At 31.3% G+C, this 15,511-nt stretch overlaps 2 protein-coding genes across 5 annotated transcripts; both read left to right on the top strand.

Moving 5' to 3' along the window:
• The first annotated feature begins 3,215 nt into the window (after window positions 1-3,215).
• LOC135130893 (uncharacterized) lies at window positions 3,216-5,464 on the top strand. The gene is made up of 2 exons (XM_064058343.1): window positions 3,216-3,384; window positions 3,760-5,464. Exon 2 carries the CDS (start codon window positions 3,767-3,769, stop codon window positions 5,276-5,278), a length of 1,512 nt encoding a protein of 503 aa, XP_063914413.1. The 5' UTR covers window positions 3,216-3,384; window positions 3,760-3,766; the 3' UTR covers window positions 5,279-5,464.
• A 2,738-nt stretch (window positions 5,465-8,202) lies between these two features.
• On the top strand, window positions 8,203-14,137 carry LOC135130923 (uncharacterized). Of its 4 annotated transcripts, XM_064058390.1 has the most exons (10): window positions 8,203-8,288; window positions 8,527-9,041; window positions 9,098-9,197; window positions 9,252-9,350; window positions 9,395-9,550; window positions 12,946-13,124; window positions 13,181-13,280; window positions 13,335-13,433; window positions 13,478-13,633; window positions 13,690-14,137. In XM_064058390.1, the coding sequence occupies exons 2-10, from the start codon at window positions 8,866-8,868 to the stop codon at window positions 13,738-13,740; spliced, it is 1,116 nt and encodes a 371-aa protein (XP_063914460.1). In that variant the 5' UTR covers window positions 8,203-8,288; window positions 8,527-8,865; the 3' UTR covers window positions 13,741-14,137. The 4 variants fall into 4 exon arrangements, with proteins under 4 accessions (XP_063914460.1, XP_063914458.1, XP_063914457.1 ...); XM_064058388.1 differs by lacking the exons at window positions 8,203-8,288; window positions 8,527-9,041; window positions 9,098-9,197; window positions 9,252-9,350 and adding exons at window positions 9,607-9,774; window positions 12,070-12,125; window positions 12,184-12,371 and having other exon boundaries at window positions 9,460-9,550; window positions 12,610-13,124; XM_064058387.1 differs by lacking the exons at window positions 8,203-8,288; window positions 8,527-9,041; window positions 9,098-9,197; window positions 9,252-9,350 and adding exons at window positions 9,607-9,774; window positions 11,690-12,125; window positions 12,184-12,371 and having other exon boundaries at window positions 9,460-9,550; window positions 12,610-13,124.
• The last annotated feature ends 1,374 nt before the right edge of the window (window positions 14,138-15,511 follow it).

Below are 15,511 nucleotides of genomic sequence, written 5' to 3'. Positions count from 1 at the left end.
TATAATTTTTCATTTATCAATTTTTCAAATTTTCAATCTTTGATTTTTCAATTCCTCGATTTTCCAAGTTTTAAATTTTTCGAACATAAATTAACTTGATCATTTACAAAAATATTTTATTGGGATTTTTAGTTAAAAAATTTTCAATTTCTCGACGTCTAAATATTTTACTTTTTCGTTTCTTCGAAGTTTCGATTTGCAGTTTTTCAATTTTGCAATTTTCCGACTTTAAATTTTTCGACATTACAATTTTTCATTTTGTCCATTTTTCCGATTCTCAAGTTTTAATTTTTCAATTTTTCGTTTCTCAATTTTTCAAGTTTTTTTATTTTTCATTTTCACAATTGTTTAATTTTCAATTTTCTAGATTTTCCATCACAAATTTTTGTTTATTCAATTTTTCAAATTTTTCAATTTTTCGTTTTCTCAATTACCTAGTTTTCCAATTTCTTTAATTTTCAATATTTCGTTTTTACAATATTTCTCAGTTTTTCGTCTCTTCAATTTTTCGATTTTTCAATTTTTCGTTTACTCAATTTTTCAAGTTTTTGATTTTTATTTTTCATTTCCCGATTTTTTTAATTCTCATTTTCTAGATTTTATAACACAATTTTTCGTTTTTCATGTCCTAAGTTTTTTCAATGTCTTCCGATTTTATATTTTTTTGTTTATTTAATATTTCAATTTTTCAATCTTCTATTTTTCAGTTCCTCGATTTTCCAATTTTTACGTTTTTCGATTTTGCAATTTCTGGATTTCTCAAGAATTATCCGATTTTTCGTTTTTTCGATTTGGCCGTTTTTCGATTTAAGTTTCTCAATTTTAATTTTTTCAATTTTTCAATTTTTCGTTTCTTCAATTTTTCAAGTTCTTGATTTCTAATTTTTTATTTTGCTTTTTGCAGTGTCTTCATTTTTTTGATTCGAAAAGTTGAAAAATCGAAAAATGGGGAAATCGAAAAACTAAACACGATAAATAGCAAAAACGAAAAAGTGGGAAATCGAACTGAAGAAATGAAAAACTGAAGCTTGAAAAACTTAAATGGAGAAACTTAGAAATCGAAAAAATTAATAAATCGTAAAATTGGAAAGATCCAAAAATTGTAAAGTCGAAAAATTGAAAAAGTAATTATCGAAAACTTGAAAAATCGAATAAATGAAAAAGTTTTAAAATCCAATAATTAAAAAATAGAAACATTCTAAGATCGTAAAATTGAAAAAGTGAAGTATTTTAAAAATTATTATTATTATTATTATTATTTCTACACATTTAAAAAGAAAACTAGAAAAATTGTAATTCAAAAATTGAAGAATCTTTTAATTTTTCACATTGAAATAAAAAATATATAAATCAGAACACTGAAACACCGAAAAATTGAAAAAACTAAGAAATAAAAAACTGATGAAACGAAAAATTACAAATCAAGAAACTGAAGAAATGAAAAACTGAAAAATTAAAAAATTAAAACTCCGAGAGTTGCATATCGTAAAATTGGAAAACCGAATAAATGAAAAAGTTTTAAATCTAATACATATTTGAAAAATGGAAAAAATCTAAAATCGTTAAATTGAGGAAGGAAATGAAAACTAGAAAATTGCAAATCAAAAATTAAAGAAACGAAAAATTTAAAAAACCGAGAAACTGGAACACCTGAAAGTAGAAAAATCGGAAAACTGAAAACCGAAAAATTGCAAATCAAAATTTTGAAAAATCCAAAACTGAAAAATTTCACTTTGAAGAAATGTAAAATTATAAAATCAGAAAATTAAAAGAACCGAAAAATTGTCAAAAATAAAGAAAATAAAGAACCGAAACGAAAAATTGCAATTCAAAAAACTGAAAAAATTGAAAAATCGAAAAATTTAGACATCCAAATTTGTTGGAAAATCAAAAAACTGAAAAATTTGTGAATGAAAACTCGCAAACTTGTAAAATTGAAGAAATAAAAAAAATTAATAAAAACTAGGAAATTTGCAAATCAAAAATTGAAGAAATGAAAACCTGAAAAACCGAAAATTCGTTAAAATAAAGGAAATAAAGAACCGAAACGAATTAGAAATTGAAAACTCGAGAAATCATAAATCGAAAAATTGCAAAATCTAAAAATTGAAGAAACAAAACTTAAAATTACAAAACAAAAAATTGAAGAAACAAAAAATTGAACAATCAAAACTGAAAAATCAAAAAATTATTAAATCGAAACTTTAAAAAATCAGAAAATTCAAAAAATAAAGAAAATAAAAAACCGAAACGAAATATTGCAAATCGACAAATTGAAAAATCTAAACAGTGAAAAATTCAAAATTTGGAAAATTGATAAAGTAAAAGTTTAAGTCAAAAAAGCAGCGAAAATTTTATTTAAGCCACTGATTATTTAGTTTATAGCATGGGCGCCGGCAGGATTATTTGCAGGGGGGTGCACCCATACATTATAGGATATAGTATATTTGCTCCATTTTCGAATTCAATCTGGGGATGAAATTTTAAAAAATCATTTAGAGTCAGGAGCAAGAAACTCTTTGTATATATCGCATCAAATTCAAAATGAATTGATTGAAGTTTGTTCTGACGTTCTTAAGAGCAAAATAATTGAGGATGTGAATCAGGCATCCGTTTTTTAGATGCTGGCTGATGAGACTGCTAATATTAGTGGCACAGAACAATTATCGATTGGAGTTCGATATTTGCGCTGTGATCAAGACAATAAAAATCCAATAATTTGCCAAGAATTTTTAGGATATGTGCCGCTGCAAGAACTGAATGCGGAAGTGATTTCAAAAACAATTATCCACTTCCTAGAAGATTGCAATTTGGATTTAAATTAAAGTGTGTATTTTATGCTAAGCCAGGGGGGTGCAAATGCATCCTCTTGCACCCCCCTGCCGGCGCCCATGCTTTATAGTAATAACCATCGACAAATTTTTGATTTGTCAATATTTCGCTTTTCCAATTTTCGATTTGTCGAATATTTGAGTCATCAAAACATGCGCAGAATTTATCGCACTATACTATAAGCCAGAAAAGTCTTTTACGAATTTATTTGAAAATATAAACGATTAACAACACGCGCAGCTTGTGTCCGAAGTGGTACTGGCGTCCTCTCATTCCCCTCCAGCGTCGCCCAAGGTGGTGATGTCATCACCACCATCTGGGAGGTCGGGGAACTACTGGCGTCAGTATAAACGGTTGCCGCTTACAATACTTGGCTAAATCTTCCATAAGTTGCTGAGTGCACGATTAGATTGTCAGTCAGTGACTGAAATATCTACTAATCAGTTATCATCATTTACATACATCTCTCCAGTTCCATTCGACTGATTATAAACGCACAAGAAAATCATTGTTACCAATTTATACCAGAAAAATCCGTTATTAATAAAACACGTAAGTATTTAAATATAAGTAGTTTTTATGTAAATGCTTTTTCTCAAAGTAAATCAAAATGTTACTTATAAAAGTCGTGTCGAAATTAAATTTAAACTCTTAAAACGACCATTATACACGTTCTGATTTTAGAGTAGTAAAATTTCACAATTTGGGTAGAATGAGTAGATCACCGAATTTTTTACCAAAACCCAAAAAACCGTAAAATCTTATCCCTTATCTTATCTTAACAAACGTTCATTTTGCTTCTATCTAAGTTAACAAATTGAGCTGAGCAAATATCACATTTTTATCATTCAAGTACTTAAAGTAAAAAGATTACACATGTCCCAGTTTTATGAAAGCAGATAAAAATCTTAATTAACTGTTCCACAGGTTCGTAATGGCGAACGAAAAGATCCAAGACTTTACAAAGAAAATGTTAAGAGAGAAAGTTTTTTCATGTGGCGTCTGTAAAAATTTGTTGGTGGCTCCAGTGATGACGGTTGAAAATATTGGTGACGTTTGTCACGATTGTTTCCAAACCAAGAACGAAGAAAATAGTTGGAACAGCTTCCCAAACACAAGAGTAGACGCCATATTGAGAGAATTAGAATTTCCATGTAAATTTCAGTCAGAGGGTTGCGAAAATGAAGCACTACTTTACGACGACTTGAAGCGACACGAAAATTACTGCAGTTATCGCCCGGTTAACTGCTTAATGCCAAAACAAGAGTGCGAATGGGTGGGTACACTGGTCGATTTATTTAAACACTTCGAAGAGAAGCATGAAACGCACGTTCTGAACGAACAGTGCGGAGAATATTCTTTCGAGATCAATTTACAAAATTTCGATACAGTAATCAAACTGTTTACCCACAGAAACAGGGTGAACGTTTTGAGGATAGAGAAAGAGAAGGGAGGTAACAGCTTGCTGCATTTCTTGAAAGGGGAGTTAAACATGTTTGTAAAATATGCAGCCGGAACTAACATCTACGAGACGAAGCTTCCAGGTTTATCGTTTGAAGTTGCATGTGAGGAACAAAACGGACAAAAGATTCAACTTTCTACTTTGAAGGAAGTTATGCAACAAGATGAGGTGGTTAGAGTTGTGATTAGGCCCGAAAAGTACGTAGTAAAGAATGTAACTTCTGAAATTACGAAGCAATTGGAATGTCCCGTTTGCAAAGATATAATGAGGCAACCGATTTTCCAGTGTCCTGCTGGGCACAGCATCTGCCAATCGTGTCGCAGGAAAGTTGGTCAGTGTCCGACTTGCCGGAAAGATTTTCCTCAAGAAAACATCCGGAATTTTTTGGTCGAGGCCCTTACACCGTTTGTGCAATACGAGTGTGTTTATAGTCAGTTTGGTTGCACTTCGATGCTTTTAGGAAGCGAAATAGACGAACATGAAGACAAATGCACGTATCAGACATATGAATGCCCTAAAAGTAATTGCAAATTCAAAGGCAATTTCTCTTCTTGTCGAAATCACTTTGAAGTTGATCACGCTGATAGCTTAATTACAGGAACCGCGTACGAAAAAACTTTTACCTTAGCTAAAAATCGCTGGGGAACCAGAAGTAATGATATATATTTTTTCGAATATGGTAACATTTTTCAGTTATCTTTTAATCGTCAAACTGATTACTGCGAATGGAGTGTGCGAATTTTGACTAAGTACAATAAACATGATAAGTATTACTTTACTGTTCGCGTGATCAATTCAGGTGATACACAGTGTTTTATAGCCAAATCACAGTGGTGCTTAGATAGAAACGCCGTAGATAACAGCAATATTTCCTTTACGAAAGACAGTTTATTGCCGTACAATGATCAAATTTCAGGTCAAATGACATTTTGCTGCGAAATACAAAAAAATAATGTTTGTTTAAACCTGAAAAAACGAGTTTAAGGTTGTTATTATGCACCTATATCGTATATAATACTCCTAGTCTTTTACCGCAAATTCACAATACAGTCATAGTTATAAGTACAGTGTATAGTTGTAATTAATACAGCCTAGTTTACATAAATCAATGTTTTTTGTAAGCTATTACTCACAAAAAGTTTTCATGTACCTAATAAAATTAGAACAACTCGTCACAGTTTATTTCTCATTCTTGATTTTGAATATTAGAGCCGATCAAGTTAATCAAAGCTCCACTCTTTGTTAATCATGCATTATTTTTAGGTGTTACGATCTAATATTCGAAGTTTTTAGAGTCTTTCTGGAATCTCTGAACCTTCTTCGAAATCTTCGCAATTTTCAAATATTTTGGAATCTTCAGATTTAAACATATTTTGCATATGTTCAGAACCCCTGAAATTTCTGGAATCTTTATAATCCCCTGAATCTTCAAAGCCTTCAGAATTTTAGAATATCTGGAATCTCTAGAGTCTAAGACTATCTTTATATTCTTTAAATTCTTCGGAATCTACGAAGTTTTCAGATTTTCTAGAATCTTCAGTCTTCCAAATATTCAGAATCTTCAGAATCTTTATAACCTTTAAAATCTTTAGAATCTCGAAATATCCGGAATCTTTGGAATTTCTGGTATCCGTAGAGCCTCAGCATGTACGGAACTTTAGAAATTTCTGAAATCTCTGGAAACTTTGGGATCATTACAATCTCCAGAATTTTTTTAAACTTTAGATTCTTCAATATCTTTGTTCATAATCTTCAGAATTTTCAGTACCTTCGTTAAAAATCTTTAGAATCTCCAGAATCTTGACAATTCCTAATCTCGGAATTTCCAAAATTTTTGGAGTTTCTGGAACCGTTGGAATCCTCGAAATCTTCAAAGTTTTCAAATTTTTTTGGAATCGTCAATCTTCGAAATACTCAATCTTGGGGATCTTCAGAATCTCTCAAATTTCCGGAATCTTTCGAAAATTTAAAATCTTTCAAATGAGTTCAGATTTTTCAAAATCTTCAGGGTCGTTAGATCTTTTGGTCTAGAATTTGGGAATTTCGAGAATTGCTTCATTTTCCGAAATTCTTGGATTCTTCGAACTCATTATAATATTCGAAATTGTTGGAGTCTTTCTAAAATTTATAATTTTCAGAATTTTAAAAATCTCGGAATATCCGAAATTTTTTATATCTCTGGAATCTCTGGAACCTTCTTCGAAATCTTCGGAGTTTTCAAATTTTTTGGAATCTTCAGTCATCGAACTATTCAGAATCTTCAGGCTCTCTAGACTCTTTAGAAATTTGAGAATCGTTAAAATTTTTACAATCTTTAGAATCCCTGGAATCTCGGAATATCTGGAATCTTTGGAATTTCTAGAATCTCGGAATATTCAGAACTTTAGAAATTTCTGGAAGCTCCAGAACCTTCGAAATCTTTATAACCTTCAGAGTCTTTACAATTTTCCAAGTGTTCAGACTTTTTGAAATCTTCAGCCTTTGTAGTATTCAGAATCTTCAGAACCTTTAGAATCTTCGAAATCTTCACATTTTTAGAAATTTTAGAAGCTTTTGAATCTCTGGAATCTCTAGAGTCTCGAAATATTAGAAATTATTGGAATGTTTGGAATGTCTAGAGTCCTGGAATGTCTGGAATTTATGAAATTTCTGGATTCTCTAGAACCCTTGGAATTTGTATAATCTTTAGAATCTCCGTAATCTTCAGTCTTCAGATTTATTACACGAAACACTCAGAATTTTTAGAATCTTTGGCTCCTTTAGAATCTTAAGAACTGTTAGAATCTTTGCAATTTTCAGAGTCTTCATAGCTCCATTCGTAATAAAATTCTCTACAAGATGACCTAATTTTCAGATCAAAATACCTCAAAACCTTCCTGCAAAATCCGATATTAAATTTTAGTGTTTTATTTTTTTTAAATAAACTCGTAGCAATTTTCAAAAATTATAAAGGGGGCTTCAGAGATTTTTAGGTTTTGGATTATTTCTCATATATTTTGGAAATGTGTGGTTCTGCCTTAAGAATTTAAATTCCCATTAATAAAAAAAGGACCAAATTGTGGTAACCAATAATACCTCATCCAACATTCAGTTTTTCTGGAAGTATTTGTTTGTCTATTGACGTCGCACTAGATAGAAGCTTGTTTCTATTTACTATTTCAAACAGATCATAAGCTTTAAATGTTATTAAAATTTAAAATTTTCATAAGTGATACATGGTTTCATCTTTTAGTTTAACTTCCTGTTTTACTTTTACTTTTTATTTTCTTATTGTTTTTACATAGCAACTATTTTTAATACAAATGAATATGAAACTATTTATATACTAGATAACGTAATATCCGTGACTAATTTTAAAATTGAAAATTCAAAAAGTAATTTCCCAGCAAGATACCCGGCCGCCGCGGTCACCTGATTTAAATCGAATCGAACAACTATGGGACATGACGGATAAAAGACTGCGTCGTTCTCTTCATCCAACATATTAATTTCAATTTAAATTTTTTTTCATCGTAAATTTACGATAATTGTTGAAGCACTTTATAATGACAAATATCTTAATAAACAATTAACAACCGAGGAAACTAATGTTCACCTAAAGTCACCTTGCACTTTTCCAACCATACATTTTTAATCGAATCCTGTAATGATCTCCACCATTAGAACTAAATTAAATTATACCATCAACCTAGATTTGAACCAGTCGTTTGCACGATGCTGCCATACCATCAAGTGAAATTCATGAAAGGTACTATATTGATTTAACATTTCCAAACATATAATATAAAATAAACGGAATATTACAGGGGACTGTCTACGTTTCGTAAAACTTATTTCGTCTGATATTTTCCAAAACAAAATTGTAAAAGCTACGTTATGGATAGTTTTCCTCATACACACCACCATGACCATCATAACTGGATATTTTTTCACCCACCATCTAACCCCTCAGGAGATTTTTGGCTATTCTCCGGTATTTCTCGAATATTTTTACGTGGGTATCTGCCAATTTAACGTACGATATGTGCATAGTTAACACCAGATTCAACCCGCGAATAAAGCTAACAAAAATTAATTCATCCCCACTAGGTGTAAAGTTAACGAATAATAACCAAGTCAGTCCTTCGTGATACGACGCTCAATTTTTTAAAATGATTCTGGTGTTGATTTACATTATTATTACTACTTTATATGCATTCCACTGATGACCTGCTTTCTTAAAATAATTTTAGATCGGGACTGTAATTTTGATACTGTTATTTCAAGGAAAAGTAATTGACAACATCCCAGGAGAATTACCTCTCTGGGTTCTCAATAAAGCGACTAGAAAAACTTGCAAAGAAATACGAAAGGAGATAATTTTTATTCACGTTCACTGCATTGCAAATTTGATTGTAGTTGTGGTGGGCTTGTATTACTTTCTCAAATCTGAAGCGAGGGATAATGAATATTTCTTCCCGTTCAGATTTTTCGAGGATTATTGCGCCGATAAATCCACAATTTTGACTTTTGTCTACAAATCAACTTTTCCTATAATTGGTTATCTGTTCTTCGTACACCAATTTCAGTTAATGTACTTCACCCAGCACATAAGGTATCAACTGATGATTCTTATAAACCACATAGAAAATTTGACGGATGTTGCTGGAACCAAGAGAGAGGATAAATTATTCTACGATGAAAGCTATCAAGAAGAAATTCGAAAGAGATTAATTTTTTGCTTCAAAAGATTCAAAGACTTCGTGCTGTAAGCAACACTTGTCACGAGCTTGCGACTTTTAATAAATTGCTGAAATATTTCAGGTTTACGGCCAACAAATATGCTCAGCTCAGCAATGCCGTAATCATTTTTATGTTGACAGGATATCTCTTGTGTGTGAGTGTTGCGCTGAACATAATATTTGTAAGTATCTTTTTTGAAAGTTTAAGTATCTTGTCCTTCAAAGTAAATTTTTAGGGAAATATTTTGTCTTACATGCGCGTCACAGTGATGTCAGTAGGAACGGTTAGTGGTTTAGCTGGTTTGATGTGGTCCAGTCAATCTTTGGAAAATATCGTAAGTGAATCGTTCTTCACTTCCACCATTAAACATTTTCTCAGTTTGAGGAACTGTTGTCAGAAGCGATCAAAATCAACTGGTACAATTTCAGTGAGTCAAACAAAAGAATGTACTTAATTTTCTTGGTGCACTTGGCTAGAGATCGCAAAATCAAGTTTTCAGCAAATTATTGTTTAAACTATGGACTAGGTCTAGCGGTGAGAAATATCTATATACATTAATGCAGACAATAAATGCAGTTTTGTTATTTTAGAGCGCCCGGGCAACGTATTCGATTGTATCAGTAGCTATAAACATTTTCTAAACTATGGGATATATAACAAAACTTGTAGTTATAAGGTGCGGAAATTAATGTATGTATGTATCAGATCATCAAATCTTAATTACTGGTTGCCTATCTATGAGACTGCAAACAAAAAAGGTATGATTATTCTCGATATTTGTAAGAAATTCACAAAACTAATTTGAAGTAGGATCTTTTATAATCATTAATGGCTTACATAAAAAATTAGATCAGTGCTAGCGGTCTTACACAATAATTTTCAATTTACCTATGGTCAAATGTCATTGATGGTCACATACCTAGTTGTTCCAGCATAAAAAGTGCACTTTTTTGAAAAAATTGCAAAAACTTATTGCACTTTTTTATTCTCCTAGGCCATAAAATATCACTTTACTCAATCAGCAAATGGATAATGAAGTAGATAATCATTATTGCAGCTTTCGTGCTACAGCATTATGGTAATTAACGTCTTTTTTAATGGGTTACTTAATGATTTGTTGTGTCCTTAATAAATCATTCAATATAATTATCACAAACGACTTATTTTTACTTTGGAACATTATTGTCCCATTTCTCTCCACTCATTTAACTGTAATTTAAAAATGATTTCATTAAAGACATCTCTACAAAGAAATTTTTAGATGATACTTTAGTAAGTGTTAAAGATTTTGAAGAACATTTGAGTTACTTGAGGGAAACTTTTTCTATATTGAAGTCACCACGTTTTATTTTACACAAAAATAAATGTGAATTTTTTAAACAAGAAATTGATTATTTGGGATTTGTAATTATAGTTGAAGGAATTAAAAACATAAAAGTAAAGTGGAACCAATCCTTAATGCATCAATGGCAAGAAATACAAAATATTATGGTAAAATTATTCCAAACAATCCCTGGAATCTCGGAATATCTGGAATCTTTGGAATTTCTAGAATCCCGGAATATTCAGAACTTTAGAAATTTCTGAAAGCTCTAGAACCTTCGAAATCTTTATAATCTTCAGCATCTTTAGAATTTTCAGTGTTGACATTTTTTAGAATCTTCAGCCTTTGTAGTATTCACAATCTTCAGAATCTTTAGAACCTTTAGAATCTTCGAAATCTTTAGAACCTTTAGAATTTTCGAAATCTTCACATTTTTAGAAATTTTAGAAGCTTTTGAATCTCTGGAATCTCTAGAGTCTCGGAATATTCGAAATTATTGGAATTTTTGGAATGTCCTGGAATATCCGGAATTTATGAAATTTCTAGATTCTCTGGAACCCTTGGAATTTGTATAATCTTTAAAATCTCCGGAATCTTCAGTCTTCAGATTTATTACACGAAACACTCAGAATTTTTAGAATCTTTGGCTCCTTTAGAATCTTAAGAATTGTCAGAATCTTTGCAATTTTCGGAGTCTTCATAGCTCCATTCGTAATAAAATTCTCTACAAGATGACCTAATTTTCAGATCAAAATACTTCAAAACCTTCCTGCAAAATGCGATATGAAATTTTAGTGTTTTTTTTTTTTAATAAACTAGTAGCAATTTTCAAAAATTAAAAAGGGAGCTCCAGAGATTTTTAGGTTTTGGGTTATTTCTCATATATTTTGGAAATGTGTGTCTGCCTTAAGTACCTTCGCACTTGACCTCCAAAATGGGGTGGAGCACCCTCTTGTTGAAACCGAATAGTTTCTGCCGGTAAGTATGTATAAGTATCGCTCAGAATTTAAATTCTCATTAATAAAAAAATTATGATAACCAATAATACCACACCAAACATTCAGTTTTTCTGGAAGTATTTTTCTCTATTGAGGTCGTACTATATCGAAGCTTGTTTCTATTTACTATTTCAGACAGATCATAAGCTTTAAATGTTATTATAATTTAAAATTTTCGTAAGTGATACATGGTTTCATATTTTAGTTTACCTTGGTGCGATTGAACTTCCGGTTTACTTTTACTTTTTATTTTCTTCTTGTTTATACATAGCAACTATATTTAATAAAAATGAATATGAAACAATTTATATACTAGATAACGTAATATCCGTGACTAATCTTAAAATTAAGACCTTCCAGAAGTAATTTCCCAACAAGATAATGCTCGCCCTTATATCTCTAACCGAACATAACGTCAACCTTTTGCCCTGGCCGCCGCGGTCACCTGATTTAAATCCAATCGAACATATCTGGGACTTGATGGATAAAAAACTGGGTCGTTCTCTTCATCCTCCCAACACGTTAGATTTGAATTTAGATTTTTTTTCACCGTAAATTCACAGTAATTGTTGAAGCACTTTATATTGACAAATATCTTAATAAACAATTAACAACCGATGAAATTAATGTTCACCTGAAGTCACCTTGTACTTTTCCAACCATACATTTTTAATCGAATCCTGTAATGATCTCCACCATTAGAACTAAATTAAATTATACCATCAACCTAGATTTGAACCAGTCGTTTGCACGATGCTGCCATACCATCAAGTGAAATTCATGAAAGGTACTATATTCATTTAACATTTCCAAACATATAATATAAAATAAACGGAATATTACAGGGGACTGTCTACGTTTCGTAAAACTTATTTCGTCTGATATTTTCCAAAATAAAATTGTAAAAGCGGCGTTATGGATAGTTTTCCTCATACACACCACCATGACCATCATAACTGGATATTTTTTCACCCACCATCTAACCCCTCAGGAGATTTTTGGCTATTCTCCGGTATTTCTCGAATATTTTTACGTGTGTATCTGCCAATTTAACGTACGATATGTGCATAGTTAACACCAGATTCAACCCGCGAATAAAGCTAACAAAAATTAATTCATCCCCAATAGGTGCAAAGTTAACGAATAATAACCTAGTCAGTCCTTCGTGATACGACGCTCAATTTTTTAAAATGATTCTGGTGTTGATTTACACTATTATTACTACTTTATATGCATTCCACTGATGACCTGCTTTCTTAAAATAATTTTAGATCGGGACTGTAATTTTGATGCTGTTATTTCAAGGAAAAGTAATTGACAACATCCCAGGAGAATTACCTCTCTGGGTTCTCAATAAAGCGACTAGAAAAACTTACAAAGAAATACGAAAGGAGATAATTTTTATTCACGTTCACTGCATTGCAAATTTGATTGTAGTTGTGGTGGGCTTGTATTACTTTCTCAAATCTGAAGCGAGGGATAATGAATATTTCTTCCCGTTTAGATTTTTCGAGGATTATTGCGCCGATAAATCCACAATTTTGACTTTTGTCTACAAATCAACTTTTCCTATAATTGGTTATCTGTTCTTCGTACACCAATTTCAGTTAATGTACTTCACCCAGCACATAAGGTATCAACTGATGATTCTTATAAACCACATAGAAAATTTGACGGATGTTGCTGGAACCAAGAGAGAGGATAAATTATTCTACGATGAAAGCTATCAAGAAGAAACTCGAAAGAGATTAATTTTTTGCTTCAAAAGATTCAAAGACTTCGTACTGTAAGCAACACTTGTCACGAGCTTGCGACTTATAATAAATTACTGAAATATTTCAGGTTTACGGCCAACAAATATACTCAGCTTAGCAACGCCGTAATCATTTTTATGTTGACAGGATATCTCTTGTGTGTGAGTGTTGCGCTGAACATAATATTTGTAAGTATCTTTTTTGAAAGTTTACGTACCTTGTCCTTCAAAGTAAATTTTTAGGGAAATATTTTGTCCTACATGCGCGTCACAGTGATGTCAGTAGGAACGGTTAGTGGTTTATGTGGTTTGATGTGGTCCAGTCAATCTTTGGAAAATATCGTAAGTGAATCGTTCTTCACTTCCACCATTAAACATTTTCTCAGTTTGAGGAACTGTTGTCAGAAGCGATCAAAATCAACTGGTACAACTTCAGTGAGTCAAACAAAAGAATGTACTTAATTTTCTTGGTGCACTTGGCTAGAGATCGCAAAATCAAGTTTTCAGCAAATTATTGTTTAAACTATGGACTAGGTCTAGCGGTGAGAAATATCTATATACATTGATGCACACAATAAATGCAGTTTCGTTATTTTAGAGCGCCCGGGCAACGTATTCGATTGTATCAGTAGCTATAAACATTTTCTAAACTATGGGATATATAACAAAACTTGTAGTTATAAGGTGCGGAAATTAATGTATGTATGTATCAGATCATCAAATCTGAATTACTGGTTGCCTATCTATGAGACTGCAAACAAAAAAGGTTTGATTATTCTCGATATTTGTAAGAAATTCACAAAATCTCAAAACTAATTTGAAGTAGGATCTTTTATAATCATTAATGGCTTACATAAAAAATTAGATCAGTGCTAGCGGTCTTACACAATAATTTTCAATTTACCTATGGTCAAATGTCATTGATGGTCACATACCTAGTTGTTCCAGCATAAAAAGTGCACTTTTTTATTCTCCTAGGGCATAAAATATCACTTTACTCAATCAGCAAATGGATAATGATGTAGATAATCATTATTGCAGCTTTCGTGCTACAGCATTATGGTAATTAACGTCTTTTTTAATGAGTTACTTAATGATTTGTTGTGTACTTAAGAAATTATTCAATATAATTATTCACAAACGACTTATTTTTACTTTAGAACATTATTGTCCCATTTCTCTCCACTCATTTAACTGTAATTTAAAAATGATTTCATTAAAGACATCTCTACAAAGAAATTTTTAGATGATACTTTAGTAAGTGTTAAAGATTTTGAAGAACATTTGAGTTACTTGAGGGAAACTTTTTCTATATTGAAGTCACCACGTTTTATTTTACACAAAAATAAATGTGAATTTTTTAAACAAGAAATTGATTATTTGGGATTTGTAATTATAGTTGAAGGAATTAAAAACATAAAAGTAAAGTGGAACCAATCCTTAATGCATCAATGGCAAGAAATACAAAATATTATGGTAAAATTATTCCAAACACGGGTACGGAAACTAATGTAGGTTATCGAATCATCATCTTATCTGAATTATTGGTTGCCTATGTATAAGTAACAATAATAAATTGTTACAATGCGGAAACAAAATTGACAAAACTTCAAAGTTAATATAATGTATCATCATTGTGTTCATCTTTTACAACCAAACAAAATAAAAAATTATCTGAACGGTGTCATAGCAATAATAAATAGGTTAGTCTACAGTAAAGAGGGTTCACGGCTTCATGGAATCTTTAGAATTCCTAGAAAATCTGTAAACTTTGAATTCTATGAAATGTTTGGAATCTCTAGTTTCTTCAGAATTTTCGGAATATTCAAAGTTTTCAAATTTTTTGGAATCTTCAGTCTTCCAAATATTCAGAATCTTTCTCTCTGGAAACTTTGGAATCAGTATAATTTTCAGTATTTTCTGAATCTTCAGAATTTTTTGAATCTTTGGAAACTTCAATATCTTTGTTCAGAATCTTCAGAATTTCCACTGTCCTCATTCAGAATGTTTAGAATCTCCACAATCTTTTGAATCTTGACAATCTCTAGAATTTCTCTTCTCGGAATATCGGGAATTTTTGGAATTTCTCTAACCGTTGAATCCACGAAATCTTCAAAATTTTCAAATTTTTTGGAATCCTCAGTCTTCAAAATCCTCGGGCTCTTCAAAATCTCCAGAATCCTCTGAACCTTCAGAATCTTGAGGATCTTCAGAATGTTAGAATCTTTAAAATTTCCGGAATCTTTCTGAAATCTTCGGATTCCTCGAACCCATAATCTTCGAAATTTTTAGAATCTTTAGAATCTCTGGAATCTCGGAACCTTTGGAATTTATAGAATCTCGGCATATTAAGAAATTTGGGAATTTCCGGAAGCTGTGGAATTTTCAATGTTTCAGATTTTTTTCGCAGTCATAATCTT

This window comes from Zophobas morio, unplaced genomic scaffold (genome assembly GCF_036711695.1).
Source record: "Zophobas morio isolate AGI-343-1 ecotype UQ-CSIRO unplaced genomic scaffold, CSIRO_AGI_Zmor_V1 ptg000018l, whole genome shotgun sequence".
Classification (NCBI taxonomy): domain Eukaryota; kingdom Metazoa; phylum Arthropoda; class Insecta; order Coleoptera; family Tenebrionidae; genus Zophobas; species Zophobas morio.
Note: the sequence above shows the minus strand (reverse complement) of the source record. Positions and strands in the feature narration are given on the sequence as shown.